Source organism: Hydra viridissima, unplaced genomic scaffold (assembly GCF_058129835.1).
Source record: "Hydra viridissima isolate aposymbiotic clone 2 unplaced genomic scaffold, HvirCarnegie_v1 scaffold_18, whole genome shotgun sequence".
NCBI classification, from domain to species: domain Eukaryota; kingdom Metazoa; phylum Cnidaria; class Hydrozoa; order Anthoathecata; family Hydridae; genus Hydra; species Hydra viridissima.
Window position 1 is genome coordinate 2,659,454 of NW_028324317.1, and position 24,064 is coordinate 2,683,517.

Sequence of the window (24,064 nt, forward strand, 5' to 3'; positions counted from 1 at the left end):
CTTCTCGGCTTTTAAAAAACACTTTATTTTAACGTAGATTTTAGTTTTTCGAAAAAAAAACCTTTCTCATTTTTTGTTTTGATATATTTTTTGAAAATAAATAGAGAACCGTGTGAATGTAACAAAAACTAAAATCAAACTTCATTTCAGGGGGTTCATCATCATGTTTTTAATTTCAAAAACAAGTTGTTCAGTATAGCTGAAGTAAGTTCATTCGAAAACTTATTTATGATTTCTTCGTATTTTTTCGGATTTGAACGTATTTTTACTGTGCCTTTACCATTAGTAACTTCGTAAATTCCAAAGTTTATAGGCTGACATTCACATGAGCGATTGTTTTGAAAATCCGAAGTTGAATTTTCTTCGGATACCGTTAAAACTTCACTGGAGTTGGTATCTTCTTTAATTTCTTTGACTGTGTCATCCTTGTTGAGTCCTTCATTTTCATCGTATTTGTTTTCCTCGCAATCTGCAACAGATCTATATTGAAAAGAATCTTCTGCATTTTCATTAACGTTTTTCTCGTTTTCGGTAAAGGTGGTATTAGTGTTTTCCTGTGTCTCATCTCGTTTTGTAGGCCCAGATGTTATCCCCCTCCTGTGCGCAATCTCTTTGACATGCTCAAATACGGACCTTGTGATATCATTGCTTAAGTCACTTGCATAGCTTTCAATTTTTTTAATATTCAGTGGCGCATTTTTAGCCCTAGATTCAGTAGATGATGCCTCCATAGTGTTAAACTGATCATCCGCTTTGCTTTGATTTGATAAATTTTCTCCATGAAAAACTTTCCATTTAACATTTTCCGCTTCAATGAATTTTTGATTCAATGGAGCTTGATCCAATATTTCACCATCATTGTTTGACAGTTTATCACATCCTGTGTTTTTCTGCTCAATGCTATTTTTAAAATTCCGCAATTTTGTAAGTTTAACGTTCCCTTCAGAGTCCTTCCTCAGCTTGTTACCCATTTTTTGGACTCTGTGAAAATCAAGCAAAAAAATTTTTTATTCTAAAAATAACAAACGTTAAATGCATAATATCATAATATTAAAAATATCATAGGCGAACAAAGCAAGTAAAAAGCGAATGTTAATTTATAGAAAAGTTAATAACTCTAATAAAATTCTAAATAAAAAAAAAATATTCTTGAAAGCTCTATCGATGCAGATTTTTCATGAATATCATGTTTAATTTGAGAATGATAAAAGTTATAAAAACTCATAAAATAATAACATTGTTTAAAAGGTTTCGGATATGCCAGTCGTTTGTTCTTATCAGTAAAAACAACGGCTAAAAGCTATTTTAAATTTTAAAACGTTTTCACTTTGAAGGATAATAACGTGGTAAAACAAGGAATTAAAAATTTATCAGTAATTGGAAGTATTCAGCATTTATTTACGTCTAAAATATTAATACAAAGATGGAATCGAAAAAAATCGCCGCTATTTATTAAAACCGAGCGATCAATTCGTTTGCATTTAACGTTAAAACTTTTACGAACTTCAAAACGTTTAAAAAAAGTCGCACCATGGTTTCAGCTATTACCAAATTGTTACCTGCTGTTACAAAAGTAAAACTTTCTGAAGAACAACCATTTTCCATTATTAAAAATATATATATATATATCAATTAATGGATGAACAAAAACAAATCAAAAAGTTAGGAAATTGAAAGGAGAATTTATAATTTTTTTAACTTAGTTCATCACCAAATGAAAAGATGGTTTGCATTAAAACCATGCGATTCCCATTGAATCTACTAAATACATACGCGTTATAAAAACCTCCGTTATTGCTATAAATCAGATTTAGGAATCAGCGTTTTCGTTTTGAAAAATATCCCGAACGCTAAGAGATACTTTCTACAGGTTTTTTTGTCGCCACTTTTTTATTTTATTTTATTATAAAATTTTTGATTTCTTTCATTGCAAGCAAGAACAAAGAAAGTTTTGAATTAAAAGAAAGAACAGCTGAATAAACAGCTCTTAAAGTGTTTTTGTTGATAATTTTTCCCAAGAGCTTTCATCCACGTATTTGCATTATGATAGAAGTTGCCAAACAAACTTATCCGTTTATTCAAAAAGTGAGAATTGTGGATTGAAATGCTTTTTTTTTTTTTTTTTTTTCTTTTCTCTTATAAAAAAGAATTATAAAATAATATTCAACTATCTTTAAATGATCTTTTAGTATACTTTGAGATTTTAATCTCGAATGGATTTTAGCACACGTCATAGTATTGCCTCATTATCAATAACGTCTCTTTGTCGTATAATATTTAATCAAAATAATGGTACCGAATTCATTAACGGAATCTTTTAGAAACAAAACGGCATCAAGACAGTAAAAAATTACAGGCGAATTTAAACTCAATAACACACTTTGCGGACTTCCGGGAAGAATTTCTCAAACACAATCTACAGCAAGATCGATAGCATTTGTTATCGGTTATCTTTATTATATGAAAATAATGGCGGTGGAAAGACTATATTCTTATTGTTGTTAATTGTTGCATTTAAACAAATTGATTATCTTATATTTTTTTAAAACAAATTCTATCGTTTATTTACGCGTTACTTAAGAATGATAACATAAAATACTTTCCGGTGCAGCTACAATCAAGTAGCAATTCAAGAGATTTCTAAAAAAAAACTGTATATTATTCATAAATCTTTTATAAATTATTCAGAAATTAAAGCGTGTAATATTTATACACTTCTATATTTTCAGTAGTTACATAAAGTCAGGTAAAAAATGAAATCTTCCCCATAATCCCTTGGATTGGATGAAAAAAATGTGGTTTTTTATGCTTAAAGTATTTTGTATTTTACTTTAAAATGTTTGGTTTACTAGAATTTACATTTTTATAATTTGTAATTTTGTTGAGTATAAATAGAGTTTTTAAAACTCTTACCTTGATTTTAAAAAGTTTTAGATTTTTAATAAATATATCTAAAAAATAAATCTCCAAACCATTAAATATATACAAAAGACTGATTAATTCAACACAAATTCTTCTGACTCTTCTTCAATGAAAAAAGTTCTCTTTTAAATTTTAAGATGTGAATTGAGTGAATTATATTAAAAAGTTTTTTAATGAAGTCATGAGATTTGAACGTCATTTTGAAATACTGTAATCCCAGTGGGCATGCATCGTCCGCACGACGTCCATAAGTCTATAAGACGTCCGTAAAACGTCGTGCGGACGATGCATGCCCACTGGGATGTAACAAGCTCTAAACTGAAATACGGTTTTTCTTGCCAAAGTTTTCTTACTTAAACTATGAGTCTGTTGCAAACATGTTTCTGATAATAAAATGCTCACGGAAAGATGAAAAGAAATCCTCATTCGAAATATCATTTTGAATCATTACATCTCAATAAGAAAAAATAGGTTTAGAAAATATCATTATGCAGAGCACCAAATCTGGATTAAGATAAACCTTTAAAAATGTGTAAAGATTTAATAAAAGAGAGATTTGTTACCAGAAAAACCTCTTACCACGTGTCAGGGCCTACATCTTGACTGGTCAAACTTACTTCCATAACTCGAGCCTTAAACTTCATGGTAACGTTCATAAGTTGTTCGGATAATAAGATTTCTCTTAAGAAATGGGACATTAACCTTTGAAATGTGAGATAGCATAATGGTTAACGTTACATGGAACTTTATTTTGTTCATATAAAGGCGGTGCAACGACTTAAAAAGACTATTTCGTGACCTAAGAACTAGAATGAAAAAATTTATTGTAGATTTCACTGTTGTGACATCAATAATTAACCAATTTGTTTTTAAAAAACAGAGCGTTCACATTTACTAAATATACTTAATTTTTAAAAGGCACTGTAACCTTTTTTTCAAATAAAGCATTATTTTTTTCTAATGAAGATTTTTAAGTTGCTTTGTACATACTAACCTACTAAAAACTAAATAACTGGCAACGATCAGCAACAGATTGGACCAATTGTTATCTAATCGTTAGCGGATCTTAGCAATCAGTGAATAAACGTCTATGCTAGCGTGCGTATATTTGTACTTATCAGATAATCGAAAAAGCTCATCAACAGACCGCACTCGCTGTTTACGAACAATCAGCGATCAATCGTAGATGTTATAAGCTCCTATTAGCATACATACCAAGATGAAAATCGAAATAAGCCAGAGACTTAACAAACTATGTTATAATAATTCCAAGCGAGCATGTATGATTAACTGCTAATTAATGGCTTATCGACTAACCGTTTAACGAATGGCTAAATGTTTAACGAATATCTGATGATCCAATACTTTAACTTCGAAGTGAAAAAAAAAAAAAGAAGTTTTTAATTGCAGTGAAAATTGTGTTGTTTTTCCCACATAAAAAAAATTTGCGGATTTATATATAAAACAAAAACAAAAGTTTATACCAAAGTTAGTTTCCCTTTCGCTCTTAACTGATGACTCGCTGTATTTACTAATAAGTAATGGTGGTTGAGAAATAGACGAGGCAACAAACTGAAGTAAATTTTACTTTTCATCGAGAACCAATAAAGTATTTAATGAGATTTTCAAAATTTGTTTAAAAGATTCAAGATACGTGGGAGTTTCAAGACAGCGCTAGTTCAAGAATTTCAAAAAGATATTTACTGTGAATTGCAGAAATTTTTGATGGAATAATTTTTAAATGGGACAACACCGTGTTTGTTTTTTTTTTATTTTTTTTTATTTATTTAAAAAGATTAATTAATTAAAAGGCCTTGCAAAATTTAAAAGGGTTCCATTTTTATTGTACAATGAAGATTTTTCTTAAAAAGAATAATTAAGAATTAATCGATGGGTAAGGTGAAAAACTCCTTTCTAGTTTCGCAAGTTGAAAACTTAAAGAGAACAAGAAGAAATTTCTCTTTAATGCTCGGAAAAAGTGTAATCTGAAATTCATTTTTAGGTTTCAATTTTGTTTGTATCTACAGGATACTTTTATGCTCTTTGAGAATATGTTCCTCGCAGGGATGCTGTTTGTAGAATTTGTTACATTATTTTGAACTATATTACTATATAAAAATTTAGTATGCGAATGCTATTAAATAAATAATATTGGAACCCCTATGTTCGGCCCCAATGTTACATACTTAATATAGCGTTAGTATAGTAAATGTTCAAAATGATATAAAGAATTCCACAATGAGCGTCGTCTTATACTGAAAAAATACGATATCAATTTTAATTTATTATGATAGCAATTTTTTCATTTGAATGATGAAAAGTTCTTATGATAATAGAAAACATTGAGAAATTCAAAACACAATATTTAACTATTTCGTTAATCGGCAGGAATCTGATTGGTCCAAAAAAATGTAAATTTAACGGCTAAGAATGATAAGAATAATGATAAGAAAGGAAAAACGGAACGGAAAATAACGGAAAATAATGATAAGAAAGACCTCATCATTATTTTCTCTTTCCCGGCCATTTTTGGATAGCTTTTTTTGCTGAAGATGGAAATACAAATTGAGAAACTTTTAAAGTAAAATATTTGTTGCGAGGGGAAAGAAGTGGAAGAAGGTTCTTCTTTCCCCAGCCATTGCCAGCCCTGTAAACTGGAATTGTTCTGTCAATTTTGTTTTATTCCGCTAAGTTTTCATTTAAGCTCTTTAATTTTAATGTTATTGTTGATTTAAAATGTTGGCACACATATTTCATAGTGGAAATATACACTATATTATATGTATATATATATATATATATATATATATATATATATATATATATATATATATATATATATATATATATATATATATATATATATATATATATAATATATATATATATAATTGCTTATAAACGCAATTCTTAATCGATCGAGAGCATCATCTCTATCGTCTTAAACTTTCAACGTTTCACGGTTGATTTTTCTAAATACTTTCTTCTTATTTCTTTTACACTTGTGAAATTGCAAATACAATACGACTGAACTTAACTCCGTAAAGATGTAAAAGTAGTCCATATTAGGGCAACTTTTCCTACTTTCCGTTTTACTTTGACTAGGTGCGATAGGAATATGTGGTAACAGATGAAGATATTTCCCATCATAACTAAAAGATAACTTTCAAAATATTAAAACATCTGGTGATAACTGGGGCTAATTAAAAAATATTGATTTATTTAATGCTTAAATAGAATTTAACCAACATGAATATTCCAATTAAGAAACAAGCTGCATGCAGAGGAGGTTCAGTGCAAGATTTTGAAACATGAAAAAAAAAAAAAAAAAAAAAAAAGGGAAGAAAAATAGTGAAAGTTTTATACCTGGAAAATATCAAAAACGCGAGAATCATTTCATTTGAAGCTAATTTAAAATTAATCTTTTATGATTTGTATTGTTTCAATTTTTCAATTTTTCTCCGCTAAAGAAAGCATTGAAAACAACAAACATTGTAACTATTGTAACTAATATTACTGATCTTAATATGACTGTTTGGAAAACGTCAAAAACATTTTTCCATAAACGCTACCCCTTCTCGCTCTCTCTCCTCTTCCCCATCTGCGGCTCGTTTTCCCTATCTGATTTTAAAGTACTACGCTCAATCATACGAGGGAGCTTGTATGTTTTTATATAGTATTTTGTCACTCATTATAAATGAGGGCTTTCAAAGAACACTTTTATTTTAAAGAAAAATTCTTCTGGTATTCATTTTGAACTATTTTATTTATTGTAATAATAATATTATTATTGCATATATTGATTTTTTTAGGAATTATAAATCTTCTGTTAAGGAAGAAAATCTGGGTTAAAAAGAAATGAACGCGAAAAAACACAGAATAGATCACTGAAAGCAAGTTGAAGAAGTATTTCCGTTAGATTGTTTGTACAACTCAGAAAACTTGTAACTGCAGAAATATTTTTTTATCTTGATCATGGGCTCTATGAAAATCAGTAAAACGCCATTTTCTCTCAAAACTTGTGAGAGTGCAAAACTAAGAGAGCGAATTGTTTATTTACTTACCCACAGGGAATTATTTAGTGAGGTAGAAAAATCATAAACAGCGTGATGGAAAAGTCGTCACGCAAAGACTAACAGAGACTTATTTGTAATTAATTCTGTAATGTAAATAAATGAGAAGTAGACACAGGAGCGAGAAAAAAATAATGCTTCAGAAAGTTAGAAAGCTATAAAAAGCTCAAAAAATAGATACAGAGGAGGATGGACAGAAGAGAAAGGAGAGGGACAGAAAAGAGTTCGACAGAATTTGGTGATGAAAATTGTTAAGGAAAAGCAAGAGGAAGCTGATAAAAGAAAGAGTGATGGTGTTTCTGATGAAAGAATGAGTGATTCGATTAAAGACGAGTTAGTAGAGCGGAAGAGGAGAAATAATAAAAGTAGTATCTAGGAGTAAGGAAATATTATATGTAATTTATCAAAATAATGAAGAAACAGTGCTAATCGCCATTACATAAATAGAACATTATTTTGAAGACCATTACGATTTGAACCCTCTGAGGAAGAACATCTAAATTTAACCATTAACACTTGCCCTCCCCTAACCAAATACCCCCAAGACCTTTAAGCTCAACCCTACCTTCGTTTTCCTTCCAAATAAGCGTCGAACCCATACCTCCTCAACCCTCTTTTAGCCTTTTTCTAGCTTGGTATAATCTTACATCCTCATAATCATAGCATTCTCATTCTTCTAAGATCCTCACAATAGATTGATTGTTAAAAAAAATGTATGATAAAAATATTTTGGAATAGTTTTAAAAGATAAGCCCCCACCTCTTCCCCTGTTTGGGGTGCATTTAGTTTTTGGGGGATTCAAATTCCGGCTCGGAATTTGAATCCCCAAAAACTATCTATTCCTCCTAATAAAAAAAAAAAATCATAGTCAAAACTATGATTTTCTTTTTATTGGGGGGTATAAATTAGATATGAGGTTTTTATTTGTAATTTTGAAACTTTATTCAAAGATTTTGAAGAATTTTCTTTATGTAAAGTATTGTCCATTTTTTAAGTAGCATACAAATTCCGTGTTGTAAAAACTTCTCATATCTTATGGCAATCCAAAAATTGATTCAATTTTTTGGCTGCTTTATGAAAGGTGAAGTGCTGCTCGGCTAGGTCAAGAGTCATCGACCGAAAAAATGTTGTCGGAAAGACCAATATCTGTTGAATACAGCGAGTGGGGTATAACATCCAATTAAAACGCCTTCAAAGTGTCCTTGACAAGTTTTGCAACATGTGGCTGAACATTGTTGCGCTGAAAGATCATGTCTTTTATCGTATTTGAGCTCTAATGCTTGGCTGGAATGTTGGTAACATTCCCCAATAAATGGTTTTATTAAGTTGGAGTAGCTCATAGTAGATCACTCCAAGCTGATTCCACTAAATGTACAACAGTAGGTTCATACTATGAATTTTTTGTATTTGTTGAAGTTTATGTATGTTCAGGCTCACCCTACAGTTTACTGCACTTTGAATTGTCTTAGTCAATCCAATTTTTGTCCGCCATTTTGATTTGATGCAAAAAATACTTCAGATTTGTCGTTTGAAACTGTTTTTTTGCAAGTGCAAAAAATAGTGTTCAACTTTTTGAACTATTTCCTTGCTTTTGGACCATACCCTTAAGACAGTTTGAAATCGCTTGCTTAGCCACTCTCAAAGTTTCAGCAAACTTCACTTAAGTGAAGTCTTGAATCTTGGTTTAATCTAAGTCATGAATCTTGGTTTAATGACGCCTCCAACTTAGCCTCGTCGGCCTTCTTTAACTCAGCCTTGTCAAGCTTTATTAGCCTTCCTTAACGTTCTTTGTCGTTGGTGTCAAATCGCCAATTTTAAAACCCCGAAACTAGTACTCATATTCTTTAATAATGGAACATATTCTCCATATGCTTCACACAAAGGTTGACATGGTTAGAGTACAAAGAAGGTTTTTTATATTTCCGCGAGCTAGTGAATACTGATTTTCAGCGAGAAATGATGACGCTTCAACATGATTAAATAAACTACGCCATCTTTTACAAATCTCTCAAAACTTATTTGCATCCCTTATAATTTAGCATAATACAATTAAAAAAATAGTTTTTAATTTTTATTTCGTCATATTTAAAGCATTGGTTATTATTTTAATAAAGTAAACACTTTTCTCGCCAAATAAAATTAAAACGAAATTACCTTAAGTGAATACCTTAAAATGAAATTACCTTAAATGAATACCTTAAAATGAAAAAATACCTTAAAATGAAATTGCCCCAAGTTTGTTTATTTCTTAAACCGATGTATTTATTCAGTTTTTAATTTTTATGAACGCCGACAGTTTTAAATTAAACTTCTTTGAGTTTTTACCGGGTGTTAAATATCAGACATTAAATTTATTTATTTTGGCGTAAAGAGTGATTAATAGATGCTGAAATATTTTTTCAAACTAATTTCCAAATATAAACCCCACTTCTTTGACAGTAGTTGAGATGAAAATTTAGATTTTTACTTCAACACACAAAAAAAAACAAACAAAAAAACCATTTTGTTTTTGAAAACTAACAACGTAAAGCCTTTTTAATAAAAGCAAATCATAAACTCGATTAATCTTATACTTCATTAATCACAAACTCGATTAATTATTATTGTTGACTATAGTGCTGCTTTTGTAACGGTATGGCGTAACCTATTTATGAAATTCCTACATCCGTTACTCGATTTTTCTTTTTTTTCGAAATAATAAGTATTTTTTAGATTCTGTTAAAGCCAAATCTCTTAATTTTTTTAAATCACAATATCTTTACATTTTTTTCATATTAGATCATATTTATTGTTCTAAGTCGGATGTTTTTCGGATTATTTATAAATCATTTTGACCGTAGCTTCTGCTCTTATTTGTAATAAAGCGGTTGAAATATCCCTCAGTAGAAGTATTAGCGTAGTCACCTTATAAACCAAACAAAATCTAAAAATCTGCTAAAATTCATTTAAGAATTCAAATATTTGATTAGATTGTTTTTTTTTTTTATATCGAAGACTTTTTAAATAAATCCCCATCCTCCTTAATGCCGTCCTTCGTCTTCTCTCTTGTCCACTACTGTTAGTTCTACAGAAAAATTAAATAGTAGCTAAGCATTGAATCGACCCATTTTTAATGTTTAGTTTTGTAAGGTATCATTCCTGTTATTTTCAAAATAAATAAATAAATAAATAAATAAATAAATAAATAAATAAATAAATAAATAAAAGGTCATAATTTAATTAAGTTTTCTGCATCTCTTAATTTTGATATTCCTTATCACCAAACGACATGACTGATTAAACTGATCTAAAAATTATGTGCAATTTAGATTTCAGCGGGGTATTTACGAATACCAAATAAAACATTTCTTTTGAATAATATAAAGACTTACCAACATCCCAAGCTTTAAGAATTTTTATTCTCAGAACTATTTAATTTTTTTTTTTCCTGAATTTCATGAAATTTGATACTTTGCGTTTTAATCACTCACTTTTTAACTAAATAAGTTTTATCAAGTTTAAAAAAGTTTAAAAGCTCTTAATCATAGAATTAAAATTAAAGTAATCGTTACATATTTAATTTGATTAACATAAATTAGGAGTATAACAATTCACAACAAAAAAACGTTCGCCAAAAAAAAAACAACGCATAATTTTAAAAACGAGTTTCATGATAAGTATTAAGCGCACTGTGATAATCTTTATTGAGTCTACAGATAAAGGAAATAATAATTCCTCAATGAGGAAATTTTAAAATGTTTACAAAAAAACTTTTATGATTGTCATTTACTAATCGCGATGCATGAATATAAGCTTTGAAAACATAAACTTGCTCTGCTCGTAACCAAAATCGTGTGAAATGAAGTTCATTTGTTATTTAAAGTGTCCTTTTTTGTACTTCATATTATTTGCGTGCTCTACTGCTGGAGAAAATGATCCAAACGGTAACACGGTTGAAGATTTTAGTTACACTAAGAATGGTTATTTATTGGAAAACATCTGTTATTGCCAAGAAAACCAAACGTCTTCAAAACTGAATTATCTGTGCAAATGCGAACTTTTTAAAACGTATCGAAAATCTAATTTGACTTTCTTACCAAACGCTTTAAAACTCGATAAGGTCATGCCAAATGTTGTTATGTTTCGAAAAGAACAAGAGGACGACGCTGCTCTTAGACAGTTAGTTTTGAGCGAGGAAAACAAACTAACAACGGAAGGTTTATGCTCTCTCTTATTCAAATCAAAGATACAAGTAAAATGTGAAAAACCAAAATCTAGCAGAGAGGCAGTTGTTTTTGAAACGCAAGAAAACGTTTATCATATTCAACTGATGTTGGACGAAAGCGAAGCAAATTTTGTGAGGGGTTTAAAAGGTAGCGTATTGAAAATCAATTTAAGTCAAAACTATATATGTTCTGGAATGGTAAATCTTTCGACCAATTGCACGGTGTTTGAATTGAAATTCGACCAATTGTACAATACTTCACTCGTAAATGAAATAATTACTGGAAAAGAAAACAATGAAGATGAAGATGAAGATGAGAACGCTGCAAGCACAGCGAGTGTAGTGTTTTTTGTGACTGCTTCATTTATAGCTCTAATCGGGGTATTTATGATGGCATGTGCATGTGCACTGTATAGGAAAGCTAATAAACAAAAATATGAATTTCTAATTCCTCCTCCATATCTAGGAGAAAGGGATGAAGAGGAGCATATATATGAGTACTGTGGACCTCCCACTCCAACATCGCATACTTACACGAACGTGCATAATAACGACTTAATTTATAAATCCGATTGCGTTAAAAAGTTGCAGAATCAAGAGATTCAACTTCTGAAAGGAGTTAGTAAACCTTGTCTTAAGTTGAATTATGTAGCCGCACGATATGTTAATCAAAATTATGTGATAGAAAACATAGCAAGGTGCTCAAAGGAAATCGAATCGCAAAAGAACTCTGATTGTGAGTGCCCTATGTATATTAATGCACCTAACTATAACCTGCAGGAGGTACACTGCAATGATAATATTATAATTAATCATGAAGATTACAACTTCAACGGTGATTTAGAAAACAACCGACAGGGAGAATACAGCATTGATGAAGTTAAAGAATTTAATGAGAAGAATGTTTAAAATTAAATGACTTCACCTAAGCAATAACTTTAACCACATTTTGCAATAAGTCTTAATAAAAAAATTGTTATTGTAAAAAGGTATGAAGCAACCAACCAAAGCAACGAAACGTGTTAACAATTTTCTTAGAGCAAAATTTGTAAGTGGGACGTTAAACAACGATCAAATCTTGAAGATTCAAAACGTTTTTGAACTTTGAACGACAAATTTGATCGGAGCTAAAAAGAAAAAATTTCGATCTAAAAAAAACACCAGCTAAATTGAGCTTGTTGGTTAACGATGACGTCACGAGATCTTCGGAAGAAATTTAAAGATTTTAGGAAGAAAATCTTTTTCTTGCTGTTTAAGCAAAGTTTAAAAGATTGTCGATGTTATATAAAATGAAAAAGTTTTGGTTTATTATCAACGCAACAAACAAAGCTTGAGAAACATAAATGTATTCTGGAGAATTCTTATCTTCTATTCATACATACATGTTTCACATATTCATACATATATATGTTTAGGTATTTATATTAAATACATGAATTTTAATGTTTATAATTTTATGCTTTTAAGTCATGAAATGACTTATATTTTAGTTAATACGAAAAAAACCTCAATGTTTATCAACCTGGTGATATTTCCTCTTTTTATAAGATTTTTTTGTCCCTACTAACCAAAGAGTGTGCTGCATTACAACCCCTCCTACATAGATGATTCTGTAATATAATTTGATATCTTTAGTTCAATATGCATTCATTTGTAAGCGATTCATTTTGGTAGATTTTAAATATCTTAGTAGGTTGGCAAGTATAAACACATTTGACATTTTAACTGATAACGGACTAAAACCATAAATGTACTAAAAAATAGTGCTATTTAATTTTATCCTATTAAAAACTATGATTAAAACTAATAATGGGCAGAATCATTTGCATGAAAGTGACTATAACCAATAAAAAAGAAGCAATAATTTGTAAGATCAGAAGTATGATTACTTAGTATGATTTATAAAAGAAAAAAAGTTTGATTTTTCATTAAAATGAAAATAATTTTCAAATTTCAAGTCTTTTTATATTGAAAATTTGTATCATTTTTGATTTTGGCCCATTTTTCACTGGATATAATTACAACAGGTTTCTTTCTCTTAAAATCAAGTTCGACGATTTTATCTCGAAAGGTTTTTCCATAAACGAGATTTGTTATAGGACTGTACCCAACAACGTCCAAAAGCTGCATCGGTAGAACTATGGGTAAAATAAATCTATTTACAACCCTTCTTTTTAAAGTTGATTGTTAAAAAAAAACGAAGTGTCTTCGTAGAGCGCAATGCGCTCTACATAGCCATAAGCTGCTCAGAGCGCAATATTGTACACGCATGCGCAATTATTTTGTTATAACAGTGCGATTTATATTTCACAATAAAGCTGGTTAGATAGGCGGTTAGGAATAGGGATAGGGATAGGGATAGGGATAGGGATAGGGATAGGCATAGGCATAGGCATAGGCATAGGCATAGGCATAGGCATAGGCATAGGCATAGGCATAGGCATAGGCATAGACATAGGCATAGACATAGGCATAGGCATAGGCATAGGCATAGGCATAGGCATAGGCATAGGCATAGGCATAGGCATAGGCATAGGGTTAACATCAACAAGATTTTAAAAAAAAAAAAAAATTTAGCGCATGCGTACAAAGTATTGCGCTCCGAGTAGCATATGGCTGCATAGAGCGCATTGTGCTTCAAGTAGCAACGGCCAAAAAAAAAAAAAATGCCACTTACAGGTAATGCGCCCAGTGCTTTTTTCCTTTTGAAAGCACGGAGTTTGTTGTCTAAAAAAAAGCCTTAAATTAAAAGAAAAAGATTTAAAACTGAATTAAAAAATTAGCTGGACCTCTGCTTCATAGAAAATTTTCTTTTTTAAATGCAGTTGTTTTAGATTTGCATTCATTGCGTCTGCTAATGGCAAATCTGGAAGTTTATATTGCGTGTGCAAGTATTTAAGTATATTTATAGGGTGCAGTTTATATTTTGTTTAGATTTATATTGAGTTAAATTGGGGACATTCCAGCAAATATTGAGCCAAGGCCGAGATGAGGTCTACAAGATCAAAGATTTGATGATATCATCTTTTTATCTCGACTCACTCTTACCCGGACCATTTCCATTGTAGCTTTAAAGCATAAAAAACTGTTTTAATATATTTAAAAAAACACGTACCTTTTTTGAATTGATTGGCAAACGAACCGATGATTTGTTGTCTCAAAAGAAGTGGTGATGTTGTTGGGTTTTGGATTCAACTTTGTTATTTCTACAATAACAGCAGACAAAAGACTTTTAGACAACAAAACTTTAATTCTGCTGTCTATCAATCATAGTGATTAAATTAGATAGACATAAATAGATGGGCATAAATTGATAGGTTTAGGGATGGGTGTAGGCTAGAGAAGAAAGAAGCGAGTTTGTTAATGAAGAACATTTTCTATTGCTACTGGTCTCAAAGATTCATTAGTTAAAATTTTGAGTTAAATATTGATTTAAACTTTAAAGAAGAATTAAAGTAAGAATGCACAGAGATTATACCTTGTTTAAGCTGCTGCAGCGGTCGTTTAAACATAAACGTTGTGGATTTTTTCAGCGTCTTGTTATTGATATAATCATAGAATGATGCAGTCGCAAGAACAGTGAGGTTTGTGCTGCCTGTGACAACCGTGGTAATATTTTTATCAAACGTGGCAAAAAACTTTATGATGGAGTCAATTCTTAAATCGCTGACCTAAAGAAAAATAACTAAAATAATGCGCGCAACAAAAAACAAAAATACGCGTAAATAAAATGGTTCTTATTTGCGCGTATTTACTTTTTTATTTTCTATTTTATACATATTAATATGAAGGTTAAAAAAAGGATCTTTAAAGTATCGAGAAGACATCAGATCAAAGTGTTTTAAGAAATTAATACAAAGACACGTAAAGTTCCTAACCACCTAAGACACGTAAAATTCCTAACCACCTAAGACAAGTAAAGTTCTTAACTGAAACAAAGTTAAAACTAAAACAACGACAAGAAAATTTTCACGTTTAACCATTAAAGTTAATTAAATGTTTACCATAATTATCATATGAATATAATAAGTAAATTATAGCTATAAAAATATACTAATAATCATAAATATCATATGAAGAACGATAAGAACATAATGGATTAATGACAGAAAATTTGGTAAAAGCATCTCAATATCCCACCTTTACCATCTGTTCAAAAAGTGACTTACGTAGATAGAACTGAACTTGTCTGTAATGATCACTGATGTTGGGGTAATGCTTAAACTGTCCCAAATCAATCCCGTAGGTGTTAACTTTTGTTCAGGATGCAGAATGATGCTTATATTTTTCAGATCAGAAGTGCAGTTGAGGCTTGTTGTAATGCTTAAAGTCACATACAACGTCTCTCTGAAATTATATTATATTATATATATATATATATATATATATATATATATATATATATATATATATATATATATATATATATATATATATATATATATATATATATATATATATATGAAAAAATAAATATGGAATAAATAATCAATTACGATAATTAAACCATTTCTATCACACAAAAAATATACTTTGTCACATTTGACAAAGTTGCAATCTGTAAGCTGCAGTTCATTGGTGGACGTACGATCGTGAAAGGTGTAAGGGTAAACTGAAGTCTTTTATCACTTGAAACCACCAGCAATGCCCATTCAGTTTGATTATTTGCTACTGACATATCTCCGATCTAATATCAAAAGAGCTTAATTTCAGTAAAGTTTAGTCATGTTCATTTCAGAACAATAACACGTTGTTACCTTGGCAACAAGAGTGTATAGGTTTTCAACTTCTGTATCAATTCCCCCTCCTACGTAACTCTCTTCTAAAGAATTGTACTGCTTAGTTTCGTTATATCTTTTCAGTGTTCTCGTATCATAGGTGCTCCTTCCCAGGTTTATAAAATCAGTATTATAGATCCTCCCCGACCTTTTTAAGGGTTCATTCAAGTTATCGATAAAATAAATCATGCTTTTGTCATTTCCTTCGGTAAAAAATCGAACCCGAACTCTAAACGTAACTCTCTCACTAATTTTGCAAATTGATTTATCAGCTTCTATGAGAGAATCTACAAAAAAGAATTTTTTGAAAAGAAAGCTTACACTTAAAAGAAAACCAATGTTCAAAACAGGAGCAGAAGAAAAAAAATGCAATCAACAAAAAAAGGTATTCCCAAATTCTTTAACTTCACAAACAGAAAATGATTTTTTAACGTTTAAAAGACGATAGAAATTTAAAAACGAAATATATACATGAATACTGCACTTGTTTGTACGTGTTAATTTGATTATTAGTGTAACCCAGGGTTTTAATCAAGCAATAACAGTTTGCTGTTGGCCCAAGAACAGCTCCTACGTAAAGTTCACCGTCTATGATTTTTTGAAAGCAAAACTGGCCACACAGTTGGGTGGTTGTGGCGTATTTTGCTATAGCGTAGTTTGCATAATATCCATCGCTCCATGTTCCCCACGACATGGCTGAAGAAACAGCTACAAAAAAACCGGCTGTCAGTAACAAGTGTGCATGGAAATATGTATAAACGCACGCACATAATTAAAAATAAAAGGGACACCAACCTGAAAAAATGGTTAAGAGTAAAATCGACGAGAACCAAATATCGAGAGTTTGATGCATGGTAGTATTTCATTCATCGAAAAAGTTTCGTAGAAAGAACTCTCATTTGTTCACTTTCGTTTTTTAATTCTAAATGGTTTTCAAAAGAAATTGGTTGTAAATAATAAAATAATAGCATAAATAGTTTTAAATAGTTATCAACGTAATTTTAAAGGTGAAAAAAAAAATCTTCAATTATTTACCACTTTAAAAAATTTATAATTGCCAAAAATGTTAACAAATTGAGGCAATCTGTAATATTTTCTACTTTTTGAAAATTTTTTTATGTTTTCACGTAAGAAACAAAAAATTAATAAAAAACAAAAAAACAATATTGTTTTGCTTAACATAAAACTTTGGATGATACAGTCAAAGAACTGGATAATATAAATGATATAAATTAACTAGATGCCTAACTTAACAAAAATTCTGTAAGAAAAAATGAAGCAAGTTTTTAAAGTTTTTAATTCCGGTAACCGTTTAATTTAAACTAACAATAATTCATTTTTGTTTTGCTTTGATTTATCATTGCATCATGCAAAAAAACTGAATCGTAAAGACAAAAAAGTTTTTCGATTCAGATTTTAATAATAAAACAAGAGCCTCACTTAGAAAATTTTTTTTCGTAATTTGTTTAAATTATGTTTTTTTGGATCCTCTTGAAAAAGTTCAAATCATATTCACTTCAAAGTTCATACTTTTATTATGAATTGATTTAAAAATTTTTTTTAGTTTAAAGGTATAGAAAGGCAATATTATGTTAGGGTAAATTGAACATTCGGGCTGGAGGGTTTTAATTTTGTTCTGCGTGTGGCCTTGGAGTTTCCTTTGCTCTGTAATCGTATTGCATCAATTTGCCACTAATTCATAATGGTCCGAGAAACCAATTTTAAAAATAAGTCATATATAGCATTATTCAAACATATCTGGTTCTTTCAATAAGACTCGAGATGGAAGTTTTTCAGCATTATTTATGCTTCCTTTCCTAAAATGACAACCAACCGATTGTAATGACGTAAATGTCCGTTCATTTTATTCATATTGGCTTCTTTTCTTCCGCACTATCTGTTAAATAAGTCATTTCATTTTTTTAAATTTTTGTTAGATGCTTCTTGGACCTCCTCACTCATCGTACTAAAAAGACAAAGACATTACGAATATGACATCATCTTCGTAAACCAAAATCTCAGTGTCTGAATCAAAATCTTATTAAGTATTCTGTGCCAACCATAAAGAGTTTCTATTTCAAAAAATGTTCATAAAGCCTCCCAAAGTCCCAAAAATTGCTTAAAAGTCGTAAATTGCTATGCACTTAAATAATAATTAAAAAAAAACTACGACGGAATTTAGACGTGACCTTTTAAAAGTAATCGTTTCATTTTCTTCTATTATTTCGTCACAATAAAACATAAGTTACACATAAATAAGTTTAAAATAAAATTCAAAATAATCATAGATACAATACATTTACTTTTAACAAATACAAGTATGCGTAAACTATTATCAGCATTCAAAAAGAAGAATTTAGCACAATTTATGGAAGTTTTGCTTCTTCTAGCCACTTATGCTAAATGTAACGCCCCTCTCACTTCTATGAACTTAAAAAAAAAAAAAAAAAAAAAAAAAAAATTCAATTACGCGGGAAAGTCTCTACATTTATTGATCATTATGAAAATAACTTGATATGGATTTTACTTTGTCTATCCATATAAACTTCATTTGTGTACATAAATTATTTTTGATGCATGCACATTTTTTTTCAATATCTAGACTTTCATGAAATTTGTGTTAAGTTTTTATAGTGAATAGACATACTAAAATATTTTGATATTTATATAAAATATTTTGACTGTTTGAATGATAAGTTTAATATTCCATCTTTTTCATAGTATGTAATTACTTTACTATTGCTATGGTGTTGTTTAACTCTGGGAAGTGGAAGAAAAAGGAGGAAGAAATGTACGATTTATTAATAAATTTAATATCTGGTTTAGTATTTAAGTTCGTTATGTTATCTTATTAATTCTGTACATGATGATAAATATTTAGTGCAGATGATGGTTCTGGAATTGAAGCTCGACTTCTATCAACAATTAAAAAAGATAGTATAGATGCAAAATATGGTTTTAATAAATATAAAGACGCTGTTGAAAAATGTGGCTGGTTGATAAACATGCACCCAGTATGTTGTATACAAAATATTTGCATATTCATCATCATTAATCATGATATCCCATTTCAAATGATCAAAGTGTTAGATTTTAAACATTGTCTTGTTTAGACTGAAGTTCAGGATGAAAATAAAAAACTTCTAAGTGCAGTTGATTATTATTTTATTCAAGATGATGGTGATCGTTTTAAGGTAAAACCTTTATTATATCATTTTTGATCATTTTAAGATTTGAATTTTAGATGTGATTTATATTTTATAGTTTTAAAACTTCTTAAGTTAAATATTTGATTTTATCAAGTAACAAAAGTCATGCAAAAAAAAAAAAAAAAATATAAACAAAAAAAAACTTGTATTCTAATTTATTTTAATTTAGATTAAAGTGTAGTTTTAACTAAAATTTTCAATTTAAATTTCAGCTTCATTAACATCTTTTTTTACAAATATTTTACTTTTTTTTTTCAGGTTTCATTGCCATTCAACCCCTATTTTTATATTGCTGCAAAAGAGGTATTTTTAAGGTTTAATGTTAAACAAATATACCTACATTAGTCACCTTAAAAAAATGAGAAAGCAATCAAGCTTATCATGTTTATAACTCAACATTAATTGAAATGCTTTTTGAAATAAAAACACTTTCTTTTCTTTTTTTTTTTTTGATTAAAAAGTGATGAGTCAAAGAAACTAAAAAGAAACTTAAAAATGTTTACAACTTTTATTATTTCAACATTTTAAACAGTTTTCAAATTTTCAACAGTTTAAAAAAATATAAAATATTAAATAATTCAATATTTGCAGTTTTAAACTGGCTAATTATATTTTACACTTATATTGACTAAATAACTCTTAATGGTACTATTAAGATTTTGATCTTCACTTTATGGCATGAATATAAATGCAAATTTAAATTATATATATATTATATATATATATATATATATATATATATATATATATATATATATATATATGTGTGTGTTTAAAACAATTTTTAAAGTGTTTGTTTTCTTTTAAAAAGTTTTTAAAAATATATCTAGTTGCTTGGCTATATTTTCTTGACTTGTGCTTTTTGATTAGTAAAAAAAATTGAAATAAATACATTTTTAAAGTTTGTTTCACAAAACAGTTTCTTATTTTCAACTAAATGTTTTATCCCTGCTTTAGATATAAAATCTAGAGAATCAACAAAAAAATCAATAAAAAAAAAATGTATAACAAATAAAGTAAAAAAAAACTTCAAAGCTTCAAAGAAAATTGATAACAAACTGTTACAGTGATAATTAATTTTCATTTTTGTTAAATATATTTGTGTCTGTTTTTATATATAATTAATTTTTATTATTATTTTTTTTCATCAGTTATATGGGCAAATAAGTATAACCATCAAGTTTGATTATTTCAATTAGTTTTTTGTTGCTTAAACGTGTTTAAAATAAAATATTTTTTAACCCTTATTTTCAGGGTACTGAACGAGAACTTGCAACCTTCCTTAATAAAAAGTATGCTGGGTTGATATCGTCAATTGAAACTGTTGAAAAAGAAGATTTGGACTTGGTATTTCAAAGACTTAAAATTTTGTTGACTGTTATTTCTAAATTATTTTTTTTGTAAATTAATAAAATGAAAACTTATTTTATTATTTAACTACGAAATATTTATTCAAATCTTTGATAAAAATATAGCGTTAGAAATGTTAGTTGAGCATTTCTAGCGAAAATAACAATTTTTGGTTTTAAAAGATAATTTAACTTTTTATTCTAATGGACATATGTGGATGATTGGACATAAATAAGATGAAAAAAATTAGTTAAAATTATTTAAGTTTTACTCTCTCTTTTCAGCTAAACCACCTGACAGGTTTAAAGAAGAGTTACATTAAACTTTCATTTTACAATGAAAAAGAACTTGTGAAATTGAGGAGGTACATGTTAATCTTTAAGAATTTTTTTTTTTTTATTTTGTTATGTGTGTAACTCATAATTTTTGCATGTGTGTTTCAGAGCAAGTTTATTGCCTAACTGACTTTTTTTTGTAGGGAAATCCAACCTCTTATTAAAAAGAATAAGGAACGTGAGAAAGCTTATGCTACATATACTCTAGTTACTGGTCAAACTGACTCAAATAATGAGGGTACATCATCAAAGACAAACCTAATGGATAACATTCTTGACATGCGTGAGTTTGATGTGCCATATCATGTGCGAGTTTCAATTGATCTGAAAATCTTTGTGGTAATACTTGAATAAATATTTTTTAACTTCTTTTATGAGTTCACCCTTTTTGTTCTATCATATGATTTCATTTAGTTTAAATTCTTCATTTATTATGAAGGGCTATTTGTTATTTGAGAATTTATTACAAAGGGGCATTGGTATAAAGTTAAAGTTTATGGAAGTTTAAATGTCAGCATAAAGCATTGTCCAGAACTGCTTCATAGACCAGACCCTGTTGTAATGGCATTTGATATCGAGACTACAAAGTTACCACTGAAGTTTCCTGATTCAGCCATTGACTCAGTTATGATGATATCATATATGGTTGATGGACAGGTAATTCCATTTAGCTTTTTCCAATAATCAATTTCAATAAGTTTTTAATGTTTCAATAGGTGAGAGCATTTTTTTTATTTTTCTTATGGTTAAAAAAATTTTTTTCCAATAAAGTTGAACAAAGAATTTTCTCAGGAAAACTGCCATTTGGTTTAAAAGCATTTAAGATTTTTTTTTATTAAATCAAAAGATTTTTGATTTGAATTAACTTGCTTTTCTTTTGTTTCTGATTTTTAAGGGCTACTTAATAACTAATCGTGAGATTGTTTCTGAAGATATAGAAGACTTTGAGTATACTCCACGCCCTGAATATGAAGGTCCTATTTGTGTTTTTAATGAACCAGATGAGGTAAATAAGTTATGTCTTATATATATGTATGTATTTATATACACACACATTTAACTGTGTTAAAAAAATAGCGATGACTGAAAAATGCAGACTTTTTAGTTTTATACTAGAATTTATGAAATCAGAAAAATATTCACAGAGTAGTAGTTGTAATAATAGCTGCCTTCTTTCTAAAAGCTTCAAACTGCCAAAAACTGCAACTTTATTTAATTTAACATTTTTATTGAGTCTTCAAAAAATAGTTTATTTCTACTATTTGTTTAAACAATCAATATTTATGAGTTTTTGAAAAAATATGATTGTTTATCTGAGTACTAATCCATATAAAATCCATAAAAAAATCAATAAAATGAAAGAATTGTGAAGTTAAAAGCTTTGCTTTATTTAATGACAATTAATATATCCAGCAACTTAAAAAAAAACCAAATAAAATATTTTAAAAAACTTTGGAAGGAATGGTCCTCTGTTTACAAATTTTTGACTGGCCTTGCCAAAAAAATTTTTTTAAGCTAATATTATTTTGAAGACAGCTATTAAATTTTTATTTAAAACAGCTATTTAATCCAAATGTTTGTTGAAATAAAAGGGAAGTATTTTCGTTTTCTTAATTAGGCTTGACCATTAATTTTTTGACCATTAATTTTAAAATCAAGTATTACTCTTTAAAATTTATTCAAGATCTATAAAAAATATTTTTCTTATCATAAATAATCAAATATTTTTTCATGATATATACTTATTATTGAGATATGATGTTTATATTTTATGTTTCTGTGCAAAATCAAATAAGAGTTGGGTTGCATTTACTATAAATATTAACTGTAAAATACAGTTTACTGCATGAGGGTATGTTAATTTTATTTTAGTTATTAAAAAAAGGCTTCAGCTAAAACATGAGTTTGCAATTCAAAATATTGTTTTGTCTGTTATTTAAATTAAAATGAAGTTTACATAAATAAAGTTGAGCTGAATGAAAAAATGAAAGAGCTGAAAAATTGAGTTTAATGAAATGCGTTAGATATTTTTGAGAGTTTAGTCATCTGGATAAAAGTTTGCCAAACTCTGCATGGGTCATCTGATCTTTGATATTAATTTGTTAAACAACTGTTTCACCCATTGTGAAATTTTGTGATGGAAGATAAAAAACCAAAATGTAAAATTTAGCGACAGACCTATAATAAGGAATAGTTTTACTCTTAGTTTGTTTTTAAAAATTAAAGTTGTTTTTGTGTATGAAGTATACCTAGTTGATGTAAAAAATGTAAAAAAAATGTTAAAAACTAAAATAAATATAAAAGTTGTAACAAATATTAGTTTTGAATCTTTTTTATACTCAAACTAAATTCAGAAAGGGTCTGAAATAAATCAAAAATTTGAACAAATACTAATTCCAGTGTTTTCTAATTTTTAGCCCTTTTCCTTTAACTTTTAAAATTACAAACTAAAATTGGGAAACTGAATGGTTTTTTAATATTTTAGGCTAACTTACTTCGACGTTGGTTTGATCACATATCAGAAATTAAGCCAACTATATTTGTTACATATAACGGGGATTTCTTCGATTGGTGAGTCTCTTAAATGCTCTACATCAAATATTATTACATATCAAATTATATTATTATGTATTGAATTATATAATCATATGTAAAATTTTACAATGGTATATCAAATTGTATGTTATATATAAATGTTACAATATTTAGGCCTTTTCTTGATGCGCGTGCTAAAGTACATGGGATTTCTATGAGTGAAGAGATGGGTAATTTTCTTCATAAAATTTTTAAAGGAAAATTTTGATAATTTATTTTTGAAAAGTCAGAAAAATCACTTTAGATATTTAACAAAATTTATTTTTTTGATTAAATTTTTTTTTTTAAATTTAGGTTTCAATCCTGATTCTCAAAAAGAATACAAATCAACTTACGGGATACACATGGATGCTTTCAGGTAAAAAAATTAGCTTTAATTTTTGGTTTATATTTTAAGTATCAAACAAGTTTATTGATCATGATTTAAGTATCAAGCAAGAAAGCTCAAAGTTTGTTACTATGATTTTAAAAAAGAAATTGCATTTGCTATTATTTAATATGTTCCATATATGACTATATTACATTATAAACTTGTAAAAAAAAATTATAAATATTAAATTAATATTTTTACTAAAATGAAGTTTTCAAAAGAAAGTTT

The 24,064-nt window shown here is 28.5% G+C and overlaps 3 protein-coding genes across 5 annotated transcripts in view; 1 reads left to right on the forward strand and 2 right to left on the reverse strand.

Annotated features, from left to right (window-relative positions):
* Positions 1-62: 62 nt before the first annotated feature.
* LOC149876857 (uncharacterized) lies at positions 63-10,495 on the reverse strand. Of its 3 annotated transcripts, none has more exons than XM_090075011.1 (2): positions 10,367-10,495; positions 63-981 (listed from the first exon to the last, which is right to left on the reverse strand). In XM_090075011.1, exon 2 carries the CDS (start codon positions 969-971, stop codon positions 162-164), a length of 810 nt encoding a protein of 269 aa, XP_089931137.1. In that variant the 5' UTR covers positions 972-981; positions 10,367-10,495; the 3' UTR covers positions 63-161. The 3 variants fall into 3 exon arrangements, with proteins under 3 accessions (XP_089931137.1, XP_089931139.1, XP_089931138.1); XM_090075013.1 differs by lacking the exon at positions 10,367-10,495 and adding an exon at positions 4,407-4,638; XM_090075012.1 differs by lacking the exon at positions 10,367-10,495 and adding an exon at positions 3,502-3,680.
* A 2,034-nt stretch (positions 10,496-12,529) lies between these two features.
* LOC149876858 (uncharacterized) lies at positions 12,530-16,901 on the reverse strand. Its single transcript, XM_090075106.1, has 9 exons — positions 16,773-16,901; positions 16,449-16,685; positions 15,957-16,264; positions 15,732-15,886; positions 15,369-15,546; positions 14,678-14,870; positions 14,315-14,405; positions 13,877-13,926; positions 12,530-13,337 (listed from the first exon to the last, which is right to left on the reverse strand). The coding sequence occupies exons 1-9, from the start codon at positions 16,828-16,830 to the stop codon at positions 13,153-13,155; spliced, it is 1,455 nt and encodes a 484-aa protein (XP_089931232.1). The 5' UTR covers positions 16,831-16,901; the 3' UTR covers positions 12,530-13,152.
* A 1,800-nt stretch (positions 16,902-18,701) lies between these two features.
* LOC145181000 (DNA polymerase epsilon catalytic subunit A-like) overlaps positions 18,702-24,064 on the forward strand; it is a 29,489-nt gene continuing 24,126 nt past the window's right edge. Inside the window, exons 1-12 of the mRNA XM_090075004.1 lie at positions 18,702-18,768; positions 18,859-18,991; positions 19,091-19,171; positions 19,445-19,489; positions 20,441-20,533; positions 20,821-20,900; positions 21,015-21,210; positions 21,343-21,528; positions 21,767-21,877; positions 23,357-23,442; positions 23,581-23,636; positions 23,761-23,824. Of these exons, the coding sequence (XP_089931130.1) occupies positions 18,722-18,768; positions 18,859-18,991; positions 19,091-19,171; positions 19,445-19,489; positions 20,441-20,533; positions 20,821-20,900; positions 21,015-21,210; positions 21,343-21,528; positions 21,767-21,877; positions 23,357-23,442; positions 23,581-23,636; positions 23,761-23,824 (1,178 nt within the window). The 5' untranslated portion in view covers positions 18,702-18,721. The remainder of the gene's footprint in view (positions 18,769-18,858; positions 18,992-19,090; positions 19,172-19,444; positions 19,490-20,440; positions 20,534-20,820; positions 20,901-21,014; positions 21,211-21,342; positions 21,529-21,766; positions 21,878-23,356; positions 23,443-23,580; positions 23,637-23,760; positions 23,825-24,064) is intronic.

Coding starts and splice junctions, on each gene's coding strand:
- LOC149876857 (XM_090075011.1), bottom strand. CDS start 971: ATGGGTAACAAGCTGAGGAAGGACTCTGAAGGGAACGTTAAACTTACA.
- LOC149876858 (XM_090075106.1), bottom strand. CDS start 16,830: ATGCATCAAACTCTCGATATTTGGTTCTCGTCGATTTTACTCTTAACC. Junction 16,265..16,448: donor CAAACAAGTGCAGTATTCAT/GTATATATTTCG, acceptor TCTTTTTTGTAG/ATTCTCTCATAGAAGCTGAT. Junction 14,871..15,368: donor ACAAGTTCAGTTCTATCTAC/GTAAGTCACTTT, acceptor ATTTTTCTTTAG/GTCAGCGATTTAAGAATTGA.